The sequence below is a fragment of the Nerophis lumbriciformis genome, linkage group LG19 (assembly GCF_033978685.3).
Source record: "Nerophis lumbriciformis linkage group LG19, RoL_Nlum_v2.1, whole genome shotgun sequence".
Classification (NCBI taxonomy): domain Eukaryota; kingdom Metazoa; phylum Chordata; class Actinopteri; order Syngnathiformes; family Syngnathidae; genus Nerophis; species Nerophis lumbriciformis.
The window spans coordinates 1,162,406-1,179,063 of record NC_084566.2 but is presented as its reverse complement, the minus strand read 5'-3'; the positions used below and the strand labels follow the sequence as shown (position 1 = coordinate 1,179,063).

Below are 16,658 nucleotides of genomic sequence, written 5' to 3'. Positions count from 1 at the left end.
AACGCCTCATTGTACCGCAGATATGGGAAGGCGCTCGAGTTTACAGCCCACGCTTTCCTGATGAAGCGAAGAAGAGTCGTCTCTCTGACGTCATCGGTGTGTTGTGGACAGTAGGGGCTCGAGCAAGATGGCGGGGTCCAAGGTGAAGCAGGACATGCCTCCTGCGGGAGGTTACGCTGCGTTCGACTACAAGAGAAATCTACCAAGAAGAGGACTATCGGGTACATACTTCTGTTTATATTATTTGCCTCGATTACGGTTGGGATTTAATTGTCAAGCACGGCGCGCCAGCTTGACTTACAATGCTAATGCTAATGCAGTGCAAATAGGTTAGCGTTGATATGAGTCTATGCGTTCACACATTCAAAATAACCAAATATCACATGTTTTTAAACGCATATTTATTTAACTCTCATTTTGGGAAATGTAGTTTTACGCTGTTAAGTCTGTGGCTCAGCGTTTCAGCTTCGAGCTAGCGTCTTTGTAACATTGTTGCTTTAATGGCCGAACTAGTAGAACACGTAAACACGCCATTGAAGACCTAAACTCAAGATAACAATATTTTAGATGAATTTAACTCCATATCTTGACAATTATTGGCTATTAGCTTTATTGTCACATGTAAAACGTCTCTGCATTGGACCCATCCTCTCTTGATTAGCAGTGGGCAGCGATAATAGCGGCAATATATCAAATATTTTCATAGCTGGAGCATAAAACCCCATTCTAAATACATATTTCAACATTATGAGAGCCCCTTTGACATAACATATCTTTATTTTGTCAATTTTTACACCAGTGGTGTCCAAACTACGGCCCGTGGGCTGTTAGGGGAAACATTTCCCCTCCTTTTTGACAAGAATAAGTACACCTTTAAAAGTGGCCTTCATTCTGCCACTAGGAGATAAACACAATGAAAGCACCCTGTGTTTATATCTATGCACTCGCACACATGTCAGGAGGTACCAGAAATTGTAGTATATGCCTAAAAAAAAGTCTGAGGTAATGAAGCCACAATATTGTGTCAAGCAGATTGCTTTTGATGGTTTTATTTTTAACACTGTCTTACGCAACACTTCCTGATGTATAATACAATGCAAAAATGTCCATTTCTGCACAAGGTTAATTTTTGTCACTTTATCATGCATCCTTTTTAAAAGTCCCAACATTTTTTCCCATCAGATTTGGACAACCATCTGTTGTCACACCTGCCAGCTTGTCCCATTTCAGTCCTAACATGTCCAAACACGCATTTACCTCTGTGAACAAGTAATTACCTGTGGTTGTCCCTTTTAATTGACTGCATGGCTGCCAGCTCCTCCGTGATTTGAAAGTCTGCAGTTATCCCACGTAAGAAGATGAGCAGCTGGATGGTGTGACGTACATCGCAGCTCTCATCCAAAGCCAGCAAAAAACAGTCAAAGTCGGCCGTTCTGTTCTTCAGCTGAAGCTCCAAGTTTCCAGCGATGGTCTCAACCCGCCTCGCTACAGTGCGTCGGGAGAGTGACACGTTCTCAAATGCGCCCTCTTCTCCGGGCATGTCAGCGCAACAGAGTCCAATAAGCACTCCCTCCTTAATAAACTCTCTGTCAGAAAACGCCTTACTTTTTCTGGCGATTTTGTGAGACATGACGAAACTTGTCCTGATGGCTGCATCTCTGGGGGTGTTGCAAAAGTCCTTGTTGGGTTTGCCGTTTTACCATCAATGCATCAGCCTCCCTTGCGCGCTCTTCATCTGAGCGATTCCGGTATTTTTCCACGTGCTTCGTCGTGTAGTGGTGATTCAAATTATATTCTTTAAACACAGTACCACAAATTAAGCACACGGCTTTACCTTTAATTTCTGTAAAGAAATACTTGGCAGTCCATGTCTGGTTGAAAACACGGCATTCGTCATCAACTTTTCTTTTTTTAGCGTGAGCTGACATCTCGGGAGTAATCGGGCATCACTTGTCGCTGTGCACCTTCACTCACAGGTTACACACGGACATACGTCCATAAATAACACTTTTCAAAATAAGAGCAGCACAGTTGTATTGCACGCACGACATATATGTTATTTAAAATGTGTTTTGTAATTTGTGATTGCCGCTGTTCACATTCACTCACAATCACGCACGCGCATACGTCCACACGGAAGTAATACCAATAACCCTTTTCAAAACAAAGGCAGCACCGTTGTATTGCACACTCGACATAGATACTTTTTTTACATTTATTTTGTAATTTATGATTGGCCTCACGCGGGCCGGATGTGGCCCGCCGAATGCCTATGTCTGGTATAGGTCAATCAAAGGTTGGCCAGCTCCCCGTTCTCCGAATTAAGCCAAAATAGAAAATTCACATTTTTGCTCCATTATAGTTTATAAGTTACTAACAGTTTATGATTGTATGTTATTAATATATAATTATGTGTTGTTATTCATAAACAGTCCCCAACTATGTCAAAATCTCCCCAAACGAGTCATTTGTTTCTGCTGCAAAAGAAATGACCCAAACTACTATAGTTTTGTACAGTATTGTTTTATATTTGATACCCAGCCCCCCACCTTGTCCCAATCGTTTTTTGCTGGTTTGTGCCGTTCAAATCGTTGTTTGTGCTGTTTTTGTTTCTGAGGTATTAAAGTTTCTTTTATAGGTCATTGTCGTTGTGGCTTGTGCAGCCCTTTGAGACATTCGTGATTAAAGGCTATATAAGTAAACTTTGATTGATTGAATCAAAGGTCAGCCAGTCCCCAAACCAAAATAGTCTCATTTGTTTGTGCTGCAAAATTATTTGGTCTGACTGTTAGTGTGTGAATGTGAGTGTGAATGTTGTCTGTCCATCTGTGTTGGCCCTGCGATGAGGTGGCGACTTGTCCAGGGTGTACCCTGCCTTCCGCCCGATTGTAGCTGAGATAGGCTCCAGCGCCCCCCGCGACCCCGAAGGGAATAAGCGGTAGAAAATGGATGGATGGATGGATGTTAGTTTTTAAACGAACATGATTTGTTTTTTATGTCGTTGTGTTACTATTCATTGGCAGTCCCCAACTATGTCAAACTCTCATTTATTTGTGCTGGTGTGTACCGTAAAATTATTGATTTTTCGAGTTATTGTTTTGACTTTTTGGAGGTGATGTCCTGATGAAGCTGGCACACGCAAAACCGCACAAAACTCTGTTAAAACAGTCTCATTTGTTTGCGCAGTTAAAATGATGGATTGTGCTGTTATACTTTTTGACTTATTACAGATTGATGTTTCTGGAAATGACATCACCAGACAACTGGATTTCTTTGTAGCCATACAACAGTCGGATTTGTGTTCCAGGTTATACCAAAATAGCCTCCTTGTTGTGTGCAGGTAAAACAGTGGATTGTCCTGCACTTTTTGAGTTATTAAAGGTCAGCGTTTCCCTGCCTCTAACCCAATGTCTGGAGGGCATCACCTGGCACAAACCTGCACAGGCTGTTTTTTGATTGACCTATAAAATAATCTTTAATAACAGAAACGAAAACAGCACAAACAACCATTTGATTGAGACTATTTCGACAGAGTTTGGCGAGGGGCCGACTTCACACAGGTGACCTCTAAATTGGCGAATGACTACTTTACACTGAACATAATCCCGGTCCTTCTTCACCAGGTTATAGCATGTTTGGAATTGGCATCGGCGTCATGTTTTTCGGTTATTGGAGACTGTTCAAGTGGAACCGGGAAAGACAGTAAGGAATGGCGGTTGTATTTTGGAGAAAAGTGTTGGTGCACCTCAGGCCATGTTTTTTTTATGTCTTCCAGGCGCTTGCAAATTGAAGATCTGGAAGCCAGGATAGCGATGATGCCACTGATTTACGCCGAACAAGACCGCAGGTGATTGGAGCATTAAAAACATGCATAGTTCCTCCAATAATAGACGCCATGCCTCGACTTGCTGACATATATCCCATGCCTGGGCACATAGCTCAAATAAATGTGTCTTATTTCTTTGGCAGGACCTTACGCATGATGAGGCAAAATTTGGAAGAAGAGGCGGTTCTCATGAAGGATGTTCCAGGCTGGAAGGTGCATTAGTTTGCTGCTTTGATTAAAACACTCATGTGAGAACTCATTAGTCCACCTGACACACGTTTTAGTTTTGAAGACAGATGATCAGGGGAAACGTGCATGATGTATTGTCGACGTATTCTTATAATCTGGAGCTAGAGGATGTTTAAAGAGGACATGATGCGTAAACATAAAATCAGGAGTGCAACGGTACACAAAAATGTTGCTTCGGTACATACCTCGGTTTGGAGGTCACAGTTCGGTTCATTTTCGGTATAGTAAGAAAACAAAATATACATTTTGGGTTATTTATTTACCAAATTTGCAAAATCTTCCACCAAAAATATTTTTCTTAGTGGAATATTTGATGTGAAGTAATCGGAACCTTGGATAGGTCAATAATTCATAATAACATTGATTTTGATTCAATATTATGTTTTGAGCAATGGCAGTTTGAAAGAAAGAAAAACAGCTTTGTTTTATTAGTCAACTTTTTCTAAATTACATTTAACCTTTAAGCTTTTTTATTTCACTTTTGTTATGTTTTTGTTTATTTTAATAGTATTTTTAGAATGTGCCGTGGGCCTTTAAAACATTAGCTGTGGGCCGCAAATGGCCTCTGGGGCACACTATTGACACCCCTGCTATAGATAATAAAAAATTGAATCTGATAAATCTATGGATAAAAAGCAGAGCCTGGCGACGCATGCGCGTTTATCATAACTCTCTCTCTCTCTGTGTCTCTGCCCCTCCCTCACGAAAGCTGCTACGCGCACAATTTGTTTTGTTTTTAACCCCTTCTTAACCCTGAACGAACATTGAAAATACACGCAACCCTAACTCAAAATGCCGGACATTTGAGGCATTTAAGAAACACCGCCCTGACAGCTCCGCAAAAGAGGACATGTCCGGTGAAAAGAGGACGTATGGTCAGTCTATCGTAGCCCGTTACCTGCTAGCATGCCGTGTGTTGTGCCTCAGTGTGCATTGTTTACACAACGTGCGTTACGCTACTTAATATGTCCGTGTGGAAACTCGTTCGGTACACATTCGAACCGAACCGGAACCCCCGTACCGAAACAGTTCAATACAAATACACGTACCGTTACACCCCTACCTATTGGATACAATTGTAATACAGCTTGTCCCCAGTAGCATTCAACACAGCGACTTACACAGGGCTGTCTGGACCTTCCCATATGTAACACAATGTATGAATATGCAATGAGGTGGCGTCCTCCAGGCGTGGCCTTTCGAGAATCTTCCTCTGTTTTCTTCTCCCCGGACTCCGACTTCATATCTGGTGTTGTCCTTCAGACCTTGACAAAGAAGCCACCTAAACAGTGGCAAGAATGTGGGAGATAAGAGTTGTATGTGCGGAGGCATGAACTTGAACCCAGTTTCGACTGGAACTTTAGAGCATATTAGTTGCACGCCTATTCTAAGCATATCTATATTGAACATTTCTTAATCACTTAATCCTTCATTATCTTAATTATATTCTATTTTCTATATGTTGTCTTCTCCCTGAGTCAATGTACCATGGCTAATACCTCGATGGGCGTTTTCTTCCTACAGGTCGGCGAGAGCGTTTATCACACCGACCGCTGGGTCACCCCGCTGTCCGAGGAGCTGTTCAACCTCAGGCCACGGGAGGAGTATACACAGCATCGCTTCGGCTTCTTGCAGTATCTGTAAAGCACCCGGGAGGTGATGACCACCATTCTCCACTGAGTAAAGTCTATGTTGTAAATGTTCCAATATTAAATATCTTTTCCTGTATCTCATTTACTTGAATTTGTCTTATAAATATGTAAATCGGGCCCTAAAGTGTTAACACCATTTACATATGCATTATGCACATCTGTTAAGGATTACATTGACCATACATTATCTATGTGCGCATGGACACTATTGGAATAAAAATAAATAAATGGGTTATACTTGTATAGCGCTTTTCTACCTTTAAGGTACTCAAAGCGCTTTGACACTTCCCACATTCACACACTGATGGTGGAAGCTGCCATGCAAGGCGCTAACCAGGACCCATCAGGAGCAAGGGTGAAGTGTCTTGCTCAAGGACACAACGGACGTGACTAGGACGGTAGAAGGTGGGGATTGAACCAGGAACCCTCAGGTTGCTGGCACGGCCACACCGTCCCGAAATGCTATTTGGAATATTGTGACCCAATGACACATTCAGATCAAAGTTGTATTCTGATCGAGACAGGTAGTTCATGCCGATAGTCAATCGGATTGGAGTGCATATTATCACTTGCGAAATATCTTTACTGCGCATGTCAGTGACGTCAGCTACTTTGGACTCAATTTACGACTTTCCCACCGTTCAACGTGTATAGAAGTAGCGTTATATACTGTTGATTATTGCCCTAAAACCGAGACTAGAAACAAAAACTGTCATGTGTCGGTGTAACAATAAAAAGGCACCCAGCTGTCTCAAATGAGCTGCTATTTTACAACTACCCGAAGTGCGAACTGCTTAGTTAGCCTCAGACACCTAACATGAAGACGCGCACTGATGACGTCACGTCTGCGACTGCAGAAAGCGAATTGAGAAACCCTCGCGCAGAGCAGAGATGACCACGCCCCGCGCTCCCCGGACCTCATTTGATTGGTCGCTGCAAAGTTTCTTCTTCTTCTGGCTGCTCTCGCTGATTTGTCATGCAGTGTGCGCCACTTTCGCCCCCATCGGTCGCTGAGGGGAAATTAATGGCTGTCTTGTTCATTATGACACCTGCTGAATGAAGGAACCATTCTTTCGGTAAAAAAGTTGACAACATTACACTCGCCAGTCGTCATCATGCCAAATGTACACACTGCCAGCAGCCAGGAAGCAGGAACATCCACTTTTAGACTTGTTTTCCATGATATGAATACTGTTAAATACCGTTCAATTGTGATTGCCAACTGCATGCTCTAGTCCAGTGTTTTTCTACCTTTTTTGAGCCAAGGCACATTTTCTGCGTTGAAAAAATGCGGAGGCGCACCACCAGCAGAAATCATTAAAAAACGACACTCAAGTTGACAGTAAAAAGTTGTCGCAATTGTTGGATATGACTTTAAACCATAACCAAGCATGCATCAATATAGCTCTTGTCTCAAAGTAGGTGTACTGTCACCACCTGTCACATCACACCCTGACTTATTTTTAGTTTTTTGCGTGTAGTGTTTTACTTCTTGTCTTGCGCTCCTATTTTGGTGGCTTTTTCTCTTTTTTTGGTATTTTCCCTGCTTAGGCTGCTGCCCCCGCGCCCCGACCTCAGATAAGCGGAAGAAGATGGATGAATGGATGGATGAATGTTTCAATTGAATAGGTGAAATTAGATCATATCTCACGGCACTAGTGTGCGCCGTGGCACAGTGGTTGAAAAACACTGCTCTAGTCTAATAGTAGTAGTTAGTAATTAGAAGAGTATGTAGCCTATTCTACATCACTCAACCTTTTACATTTCAAGGACACTCATAACTCCTGCATGATTTGGGGACCCCTCAACTAGCCTATGGACCCCACTTTGAGAACCTTTCTACATACTATTTTATTTTGGCATTAATATAGACATGTTCATATTAATTGAACACAGACAGCCGATACGTATGAGAGACTTAAGGTGATGGACAGTTTAAGTACTTTTTGCTCATCACTTTAACTTGAGTGAAAAGAGGAAAAGTTCATATTTCCAGTTATAAAAGTTTTTTAATGTGTTTTAACGAAAAGGTTTACTGACACAAGAGGTAATAAAGCCATGTACCGCTCTGCAATGTTACTGTTCATTCAATGTAAAATTGGCTTTTTTGTCAATGTTACAAAATATTTGACAAATGGACTCAAGTATACCTGATGGCAACATGCATGCATGCTGCATAATTATCAGATTTAATGTAATCCTTCAACCTCTTGTTTCGGCCTGAAAATGATTGGATACACAAGTTTTGTATGATGCATACATTACTTAACACTATTTGCCCACTCTACCTGTTGCCTTCAGTGTAATCACATAAACACTTTGTATTGTGAAAACGTCATTATGGTGTGTGTGTATCGTGGTTTATAATCTCAGCACGCATTTCCTCCTAATGTCACAATTGAGACCGAGCGTTTGGCCGCCATTCTGTAGTTTTTGTTGTAGAGCTCATCATAGAGATCTCTGTGACCTAAAACTACAGATTTCCGCCATTTCGCAAATTATGCTCGTAATCTATTAATAAAAGTAGAGGTGTGTTTCCTTCAGCCACCGAAGGGGGCGTACTCGAGGCACAAGCGACAGACTATGCAGCGACCAATCAAATGAGGTCCTGGGAGAGCGGGGCGTGGTCATCCCTGCTCTGCACGAGGGTTTCTAAACTCGCGGAGGCCGGACTCAATTTAAAGGTTTCCTTTCAACATGTTTCAACATAAAAGTAGCGTTATATACTGTCGAGATTATTGCCCTAAAACCGAAACTAGCAACAAAAATGTTTTCATGTGTCGATATAAAAAAAAAAAAGGGACCCAGTTGTCTCAAATAAGCTGTTATTTTACAACTTTTTATTGAACAACAAACATTTATAATTCACACAAAAGTCAAGGCACTTTCAACATCAAGGAAGGAAAACAAGCAAATATAGAATACTAAAAAAAATATGGAGAAACAAAGACAAGGGCTACCTAAATCACTGTTTTAACAAAGAGATTAATTTAATTCTCCAAGATTTGATTGATAATTGTAGACCATTAAGCCAATTAGAAAATGTAGGCCTTACTTTTAATATGTATATATATATATATAAATAATAAATCGACATTTATGTGGAAAAACGTTTGCCTGCAGCATAATGTTAAACATTTCTATGTTAGTCATTTACAAAAATACCAAATGTGATCTATTCTATAATGAATGGGGACAACTCCACACACACTTGTCTCTCAGCCAATCTCCATCCATCCATCCATCTTCTTCCGCTTATCCGAGGTCGGGTCGCGGGGGCAGCAGCCTAAGCAGGGAAGCCCAGACATCCCTCTCCCCAGCCACTTCGTCCAGCTCTTCCCGGGGGATCCCGAGGCGTGTCCTGGGTCTTCCCCGTGGCCTCCTACCGGTCGGACGTGCCCGAAACACCTTCCTAGGGAGGCGTTCGGGTGGCATCCTGACCAGATGCCCGAACCACCTCATCTGGCTCCTCTCGATGTGGAGGAGCAGCGGCTTTACTTTGAGCTCCCCCCGAATGACAGAGCTTCTCACCCTATCTCTAAGGGAGAGCCCCGCCACTCGGCGGAGGAAACTCATTTCGGCCGCTTGTACCCGTGATCTTGTCCTTTCGGTCATGACCCAAAGCTCATGACCATAGGTGAGGATGGGAACGTAGATCAACCGGTAAATCGAGAGCTTTGCCTTCCGGCTCAGCTCCTTCACCACAACGGATCGATACAGCGTCCGCATTACTGAAGATGCCGCACCGATCCCACGATCCACTCTTCCCCCACTCGTGAACAAGACTCCGAGGTACTTGAACTCCTCCACTTGGGGCAAGATCTCCTCCCCAACCCGGAGATGGCACTTCACCCTTTTCCGGGAGAGAACCATGGACTCGGACTTGGAGGTGCTGATTCCCATCCCAGTCGCTTCACACTCGGCTGCGAACCGATCCAGCGAGAGCTGAAGATCTTGGGCCAGAGGAAGCCATCAGGACCACATCATCTGCAAATAGCAGAGACCTAATCCTGCAGCCACCAAACCAGATCCCCTCAACGCCCTGACTGCGTCTAGAAATTCTGTCCATAAAGGTTATGAACAGAATCGGTGACAAAGGGCAGCCTTGGCGGAGTCCAACCCTCACTGGAAACGTGTCCGACTTACTGCCGGCAATGCGGACCAAACTCTGGCACTGATTATACAGGGAGCGAACTGCCACAATAAGACAGTCCGTTACCCCATACATACATCTCAGCCAATCTCTGTTCTCCCAAAACACATGTATATTCTCACATTCCACACACAGATGATTGACATCCTCTACAGCTCCACAGATATAACAGCAGTCAACCTCCATGTTACATTTAAGATTAAAAAATCCTTTGAAGGGTATATTCAACTAATCATTTTGAATTGTATTTCTTTAATTTGGGGGATAATTGGGTATGTAACATATCTTGTCCTTATTTTCCTTAGCTCAACTTTTGTAAACTCCAGCATATATGGTCTATTTGTGCGCGGAAAAGCCGTACATGTCACAATATGGCGGCCACGGAATGGCTCCATTTAAAAAAAGCGGTCAAAACAAAAAGGTAGTGACCATAAGATTTGATTAACCAGCATCAGACAAGCAGAAATGCACATAGCCGTGTGTGTGTGTAACAAAGTAATTGCTTCTTAAAATGTATCCTGCAAGCAAACAAATCATCTTTCAGGTTTCATGTATAGTAAGTCTAATGCAACAATTGCTCATGTAAACACCAAGGCAAGCTCTTCTGTCACTGCACAAAATGAAACATTTGTAAATGTATAAGTTTTCCTTCCCCAATAATGAGATACACTTAGAATCAATCTTATTCACTTTATTAGAATCAATCTTATTCACTTTTTTTCACTTTATTTTTTTTTTTTTATTTATTACATAACGGCAGTACAACAGCATCTTCACTCCGGTACGTCCATCCTCTTGCAGTTCTGCTTTCATATGAAACTACAAGCCACAATTTGACAGGCAAGTTTCTGTGTAGCAGTTGGCTGCCGCATGCTGGGCCTGAACAACAAATAGCAAGAGATTAGGTGTAATATTTAAATAAGCTAGTCATATTGCAAAATACATTTCTGGCTTTAACTACAGCCAACTAAACGCTTGTTTATAATGTAGATTTTCTGCTGGATCTATGCCAATTTATGCTGCCTTTTACAGCAGCTATTATATATACTAATATTGTAAATAGCATTTGTTATATATTGTATTATATGCATGTTATATTGCTACTATGGTACTTTACCTTTTATCGCCCTCTTTGTGCATTATTTTTTTGTAACTTAGCTACTGTGTGGAACAATTTCCCTGGTAATTGGGATATTTGACACTTGTAAACAGTAAACCATGTCACAATAGCTTGAATTGCCAGGGATTCTAGGCCTCCCCAATTGGCGTGGCGAAGGTTTGACCGAAATGGTTTTAGCTAGCAATACCATTTTTAACCATGAAGGAAGAAAGGGTTGAAAAGTGGCTACTCATTTAATTCAAACATGAATGTGCGTGTAGTTGACAATAGGTTAATGCTAGCAAGTTAAGACCAGCAGTTTTGGGTGGATATAACAATGTTACCAACAATTATCCAAAGTAATGGAGGTTCATAAAATTCACTAAAGCTTGCAAATTTAGTAACTAAATAGCTTTAGTATTTTGTGTGCCATGGCTTTACTGTGGGTGTCAAATGGTAAGAAACGCGGTGCATGCTTGAAAGAATATAGTGTTGCGTTGAACTACAAGCACACAAGCACTACAAACTCCAACTACAACTACAAACCACACTCGAGGAAATAGTCCCGTGAATCGCATTTGTTGGAGAATTGCTGATTTTTTTTTTATTTTGTTGTGGGACCAATGTTACACATTGTATAATTTAAAGATGACACATGACCAGTGAGGTCATACAGGAAACCTACCTGATGGTTGGCGTCCAACACGATGCCACTTGGGTGGGAAACCCCCTTTTAGCTGTGACAGGATCCATGACCAAGCATCAGAGCTCATCCTAAAGAAAAAGTAGTGTGTTAAGTGTGCACAATTAAAACATTTGTGTCAAAACAAGTCAAAGCATGCAGCACTATTCATGGGTCTGAAACTCACCACTTAAGTGTAAAGAAAGTACAATTTAGAGGTACACAGTGGGGCGTTAGACTACTGCGGTGAACTGAAGTGGACAGGTCAGAATATTCCATGACTCAAGAGGACAGAGCTTTTTTTTGGTGGTTTTCAAAGTGAACTGATGAGCACTACATTCCAGGGGCTTCAAAATATTTCCTCAGGTATTAAATCAGGAAATTGTCATGTTTGTGGACGACTGGTGAGGCAAGGACTAGAAAGAGCGACTCAACTTGGATCTGGGCATTCATGGAAACAAATGACAACTTTGAAGGATGTGAGCAAAGCAAAAGAGATTTTTACCTCACGTGCATTGATTGGCCTACTCTCTCCACAAATGACCTAGGCAAGAGCAGCTTTCATCTCAGTGGAGCACTTGGAGGACGTGTCGGATTGGCAAGTAGCTGAACTTTGAATGCAATGAGGCATTAACAGGACCAAACACCAGCTATACGTTCCTGGTGCCGTGGCACAACCACAACAGAGTCATTCGGCGCAATGCGCTACAATCATAGAGCTCATTTTGAAGGGTCAAATTTGGTGCATTTTGCTTTTACGTTAAATTTTATCACAGCCAATTAGTACTTCAATGTGCACATCAAATTTGTGTTTTAATTTTCCCCATGCGACACTTTTGAGAGGCAAGAATCAAAGAATATTTTCCACAATCTGTTTAATGGGCTCCATGAAGCCGAACTGACAAAGAAAAAAGACCATACAAAGAACATAAGTAGTACAAGTCTGTTCCCGATCGAGATTTTACTTTTTGGAAACTAAGTTACATTTTGTTTGGATCACTTGACAAGATTTGTCCATTTATACAGCACATTTAAAAAAATGTAGATGTTAAGCAGAGCACAGAAGATACGTTGGCCTGACTGTCACATGCTGCTGTTTGCAACCTCATGGACAGCCGGCCTAATTCGGGTTTGTAGTTCACAAGTCTGAAAGGAAGTCACGCTTTTGGGAAAATTTAACACTATGTTTAATTGTGAAAGGGCATAAAATTCCCTTAAGAGCAAATGGATCTTTCCTCAAAGTTAAAACCTGGCAGGAGGTCGGTCAGTGATCAAGAGGGCAAAAAAAAACAGGCCCCATCAAGTTTTAATATAAAAAAAAGACTAAGGACCAGGTAACACTTGAACGTTCTGGACAAAAAGGCTCACCGCATTTGTGGCAGTGCAAAGAAAAGCCATGGGGAAGGTGTAGTTTGATCCCAAAAACGGCTTTGGCCTGGTGACACTAATTACGTACTTTAGTTAGGAGGAATCATGTGACCTCCCAGGCAAGGAAAGAAGCTTAATCAATATTCCCGTTTAAACATGGATCTCTTGGGTTTGTTTAGAAAAAAAAGGAATGACCAAAACTCATGGCTACATTCTTTTAAAGATGCTTGAGCTACAACAACAGAACTACAAAACTAAGGGTCAGCAATAACACGTGGACGTTTTTTTCCTTGAGGAGCGCATCTTTGAAAAACAGCCAGCCAAGTGATGATCTTGAATCAGGGAGATGTTTACTCGTTTCCAGCTGAGGATAAGAAGTGGGCACACAGGTAAAGACACTGAAAGTTCCAAACACTGGAGTTTTCACAACATCCCACTCAGACCCTCCCACACCACTGGCACCAAAAAGGGACTCGGTCAGCTGACTGCGCAATAGCACTGCGAGCAAGCAACTTGTCGAATTGTGGGCCGGCCTTGGTACTTCCCCCTCCCAATGAAGGACTGAATGGCGATAATTTGGTAGCCCACTCAAAGGCGCTTCAAGGAGCAAAGAGGTGTAACAAATAGTGCTATGTTGGGGCGGCAACAAAGATTACGCAGTAAAACGTGTATAGAAATTGCACTGATGTTGACGTGGTTGATGTCGGCCCCAACATAAGTCTACACAGTATCAACTCAAAGATACTTACAATAGTTGTCATATGTGTCACGGTATGTGCTGCGGTCACCGCCATAGCCACCTTGACCTCTGAAAACATAAGTTAAAACTTAGACCAGCAGCGCCACACATTTCAGGAAAAATATGTAGCTCGCACTTGCAAGATACTGCTTGTGCAGAATTTTACTGCAGGTGAACTTTATTAGTAAATCAAATGCAAAAATCAGTCTGCTAGTCATAATATACCTGTTGTCTCTGTAGCTGTTGGAATAGCCTCCGCTTCTGTATCCGCCTCCTCCGCTGCTCCCGCCAAAGTTCCTATCTCCGCCACCAAATCCTCTATCGTTGTAGCTCCTGTCGTATCCTCGGTCCCCGTTGTAACTGCCACCTACAAAGACAAACGGTCGTCGCATTAATAATATTGTTTTGAAAATGGGCCGATAGGAAGGAACCATTTGGCAGATCACTTGATCTGCCTCTGGAGTAACCTCCCCCACCTCTGCCCCTGGAACCGCCAAATCTTCCTCCCCCACCTCGTTGTCCACCGGAGTTGAACCCTCTATTGGAACGTCCGCCTCCCTTTCCGGCTTCATCCACGCGAATGTTTCGGCCATCGATAGTCTGCACAGGTAGTTCCGTCGGTGAAAACCCTTCCATTAACGCTCATTAATTTACATAATCCATTATATCTATTACCTTGCCATTCATGGCCTCCAAGGCATCCTTGGCATCTTCCACATTTTCGTATTTCACAAAGCCGAAACCACGAGACCTTCCAGTCTCCTTGTCTCTGATCACATCCACTGTTAAAAATCCCCCAAAAGGGAAAGATTGAGCATTTCTGTTAGAGACTTGACTATAGATTCTAATAAAGATATATAAAATAAAGACTAGGTTTAGCGAAAATATACTAACTGGTGAAATTAGCTGCATGGCATAATTTTGCCTAAATTAAGATTTGTATATGTAGGAACTAACTGAGTAATTATTCAATTCTGAATAGAACTGGCAATTCTTTAATCATTTTGTTAAATAACCTTAAGATTGTCATCATGGGGGAACTAAAATCTTATTTTAAAATGTTATTTTCCACAATTCGATTTATACACAATAGAAAAATAATGCTAAAAGCTTAGGCAATAGGACAAATATACAAAATAAAGACTAGATTTAGTAAAAATATACCAACTGCTGAAATTAGCTGCCTGACGACATAATTTTACCTAGATTAGGACTTCCAAGAGTAATTATTAAATTCTGAATAAAACTTGCAATTCTTTACTCATTTAAAGTTAAATAATCTTAAAGATTTTCGTCGTGTGGGAAACAATAGAAACATAATTCATGTTTAAATTAAGATTAGTCGACTAAAAGTAATTAGATCCTAAAGAAAATACGCCGTTAATTGCTAGCGAGCGTACCTTTCTCGATGGCTCCGTATTTGCCGAAGGCCCCGGCCAACGAATCCTCCGTCGTAGTGAAGTTCAAGCCTCCAACAAACAATTTTCCCTCGTCCGTCATCTGTTGAGGAAAAAAAAAAACATTAAAGAACTTTTCGGAAAAACGTCGCACATTGAAAAAAAAAATACGTCATGGCGTACTGCGGGAAACGGCAGGAGGAGGAAATAGGTCACGAGGTAAAAAAGCAAAATGCCCCCTCAATTTGATGTGTTAGGGTCATAATATGTCGTGGTGTTGCGAAATGTCGCTGAAAATACGTTTCATCGTGCTTTGAAGATATAAAAGGGCTTCCATTTGCAAAGGCCTCGAGGCCGCAAACGTGGTCTGCTAGTTAGCTTGATGCTAACTAGCAATGGCTTCCTTCTTTTCGGCGCCATTTTAAGTGCGCCGCTTTGTTCCACAGGAATACACCATTTGCAATAGCCCAGCGAAATACAACCGATTTAGCCCTACACTTAAAAGTGAATTCGTATGCATTCAATTTGCATGAAAAAAAAATAGAATTTAGGAACTAATGGAAAAAAGTTGATTAACAACGCTAACGATTCAAACAAAACAGGCCCCGAATCAATGCACATCCAAAAAACGTGTTCGTACATTTCAGTAAAAACTACACAGTTTAAATGCAGACATACTAAAACCTTATAAGGAATAAGAAAATGTATATAAATAACGAACAAAACCACAATTACCTTGTCAATAGTGTGAAGCGTACGACTTGTGAGAGGAGCAGCTGAGGAATGAGATCGACGAGCAATGGCTCAAGCTTTTTACTGGGCTGGCTGGTGGTCACGTGATCTCATTCAGTCATCCTGATTGGCTACTACCTCGCTTTACGACAGTGCTTACTTTACGGTCGTCACGACGCTTTATTCGTTTAATCTGTGAAAGGCTAAATAAAACAGTCGTTTCATCCTGGACAATATTCATAACAAATGTGTGCTTTGTTTTAAAGATGTGCTATTTTGGATTTACACAGTATGAAAAAAAAAATAGAAAAGGGATTTTACCTTTGCAACCTCATTATACTATTGGCTAAGTTTGATATTCATAAATGAACGTTTCTTGTGCCTTTAAAAAAGAACTAGAACTCTACTTTAAAACGTGTTCTACCCCCAACAACCAAAAAGCTGTGAAAACTATGATGCTGTGCTCCAAATTTGGACTATTTACGGAACTTGTGTGAGCCTATGGCTTTACATTTTGTTACATATATATATGTAGCATTCTATTTTTGTTACTTTATTGAGTTTACAATCCCTTGGCGCTTTTTTGTACTATTTCTGTACTTGTATTGATTATTATTTCGTTGCTTGTATGTAATTGTCGCATATTATAAATAAAGGTTTACTAAAAAAAAAGGCTAAACAAAACATACTCACGGTGCTACATAGCAACGCCAAAGAACAAATAAGGGAATAAAAACTCAAAATGTATCGCTTGTTCACAT

The 16,658-nt window shown here is 41.4% G+C and overlaps 2 protein-coding genes across 4 annotated transcripts; one reads left to right on the top strand and one right to left on the bottom strand.

Moving 5' to 3' along the window:
- Positions 1–55: 55 nt before the first annotated feature.
- On the top strand, positions 56–5,745 carry ndufa13 (NADH:ubiquinone oxidoreductase subunit A13). The gene is made up of 5 exons (XM_061979780.2): positions 56–221; positions 3,624–3,702; positions 3,776–3,847; positions 3,970–4,039; positions 5,600–5,745. Exons 1-5 carry the CDS (start codon positions 128–130, stop codon positions 5,717–5,719), a joined length of 435 nt encoding a protein of 144 aa, XP_061835764.1. The 5' UTR covers positions 56–127; the 3' UTR covers positions 5,720–5,745.
- Positions 5,746–10,584: 4,839 nt separating this feature from the next.
- cirbpa (cold inducible RNA binding protein a) lies at positions 10,585–16,062 on the bottom strand. 3 transcript variants are annotated; one of them, XR_009817368.1, is made up of 8 exons: positions 15,901–16,062; positions 15,169–15,268; positions 14,444–14,550; positions 14,245–14,368; positions 13,994–14,135; positions 13,779–13,837; positions 11,665–11,753; positions 10,585–10,759 (listed from the first exon to the last, which is right to left on the bottom strand). XR_009817368.1 is itself a non-coding variant. In XM_061979781.1 (7 exons), the coding sequence occupies exons 2-7, from the start codon at positions 15,266–15,268 to the stop codon at positions 13,380–13,382; spliced, it is 546 nt and encodes a 181-aa protein (XP_061835765.1). In that variant the 5' UTR covers positions 15,901–16,061; the 3' UTR covers positions 12,520–13,379. The 3 variants fall into 3 exon arrangements, 2 of the variants coding, with proteins under 2 accessions (XP_061835765.1, XP_061835766.1); XM_061979781.1 differs by lacking the exons at positions 10,585–10,759; positions 11,665–11,753 and adding an exon at positions 12,520–13,393 and having other exon boundaries at positions 15,901–16,061; XM_061979782.1 differs by lacking the exons at positions 10,585–10,759; positions 11,665–11,753 and adding an exon at positions 12,520–13,393 and having other exon boundaries at positions 14,281–14,368; positions 15,901–16,060.
- Positions 16,063–16,658: the final 596 nt, after the last annotated feature.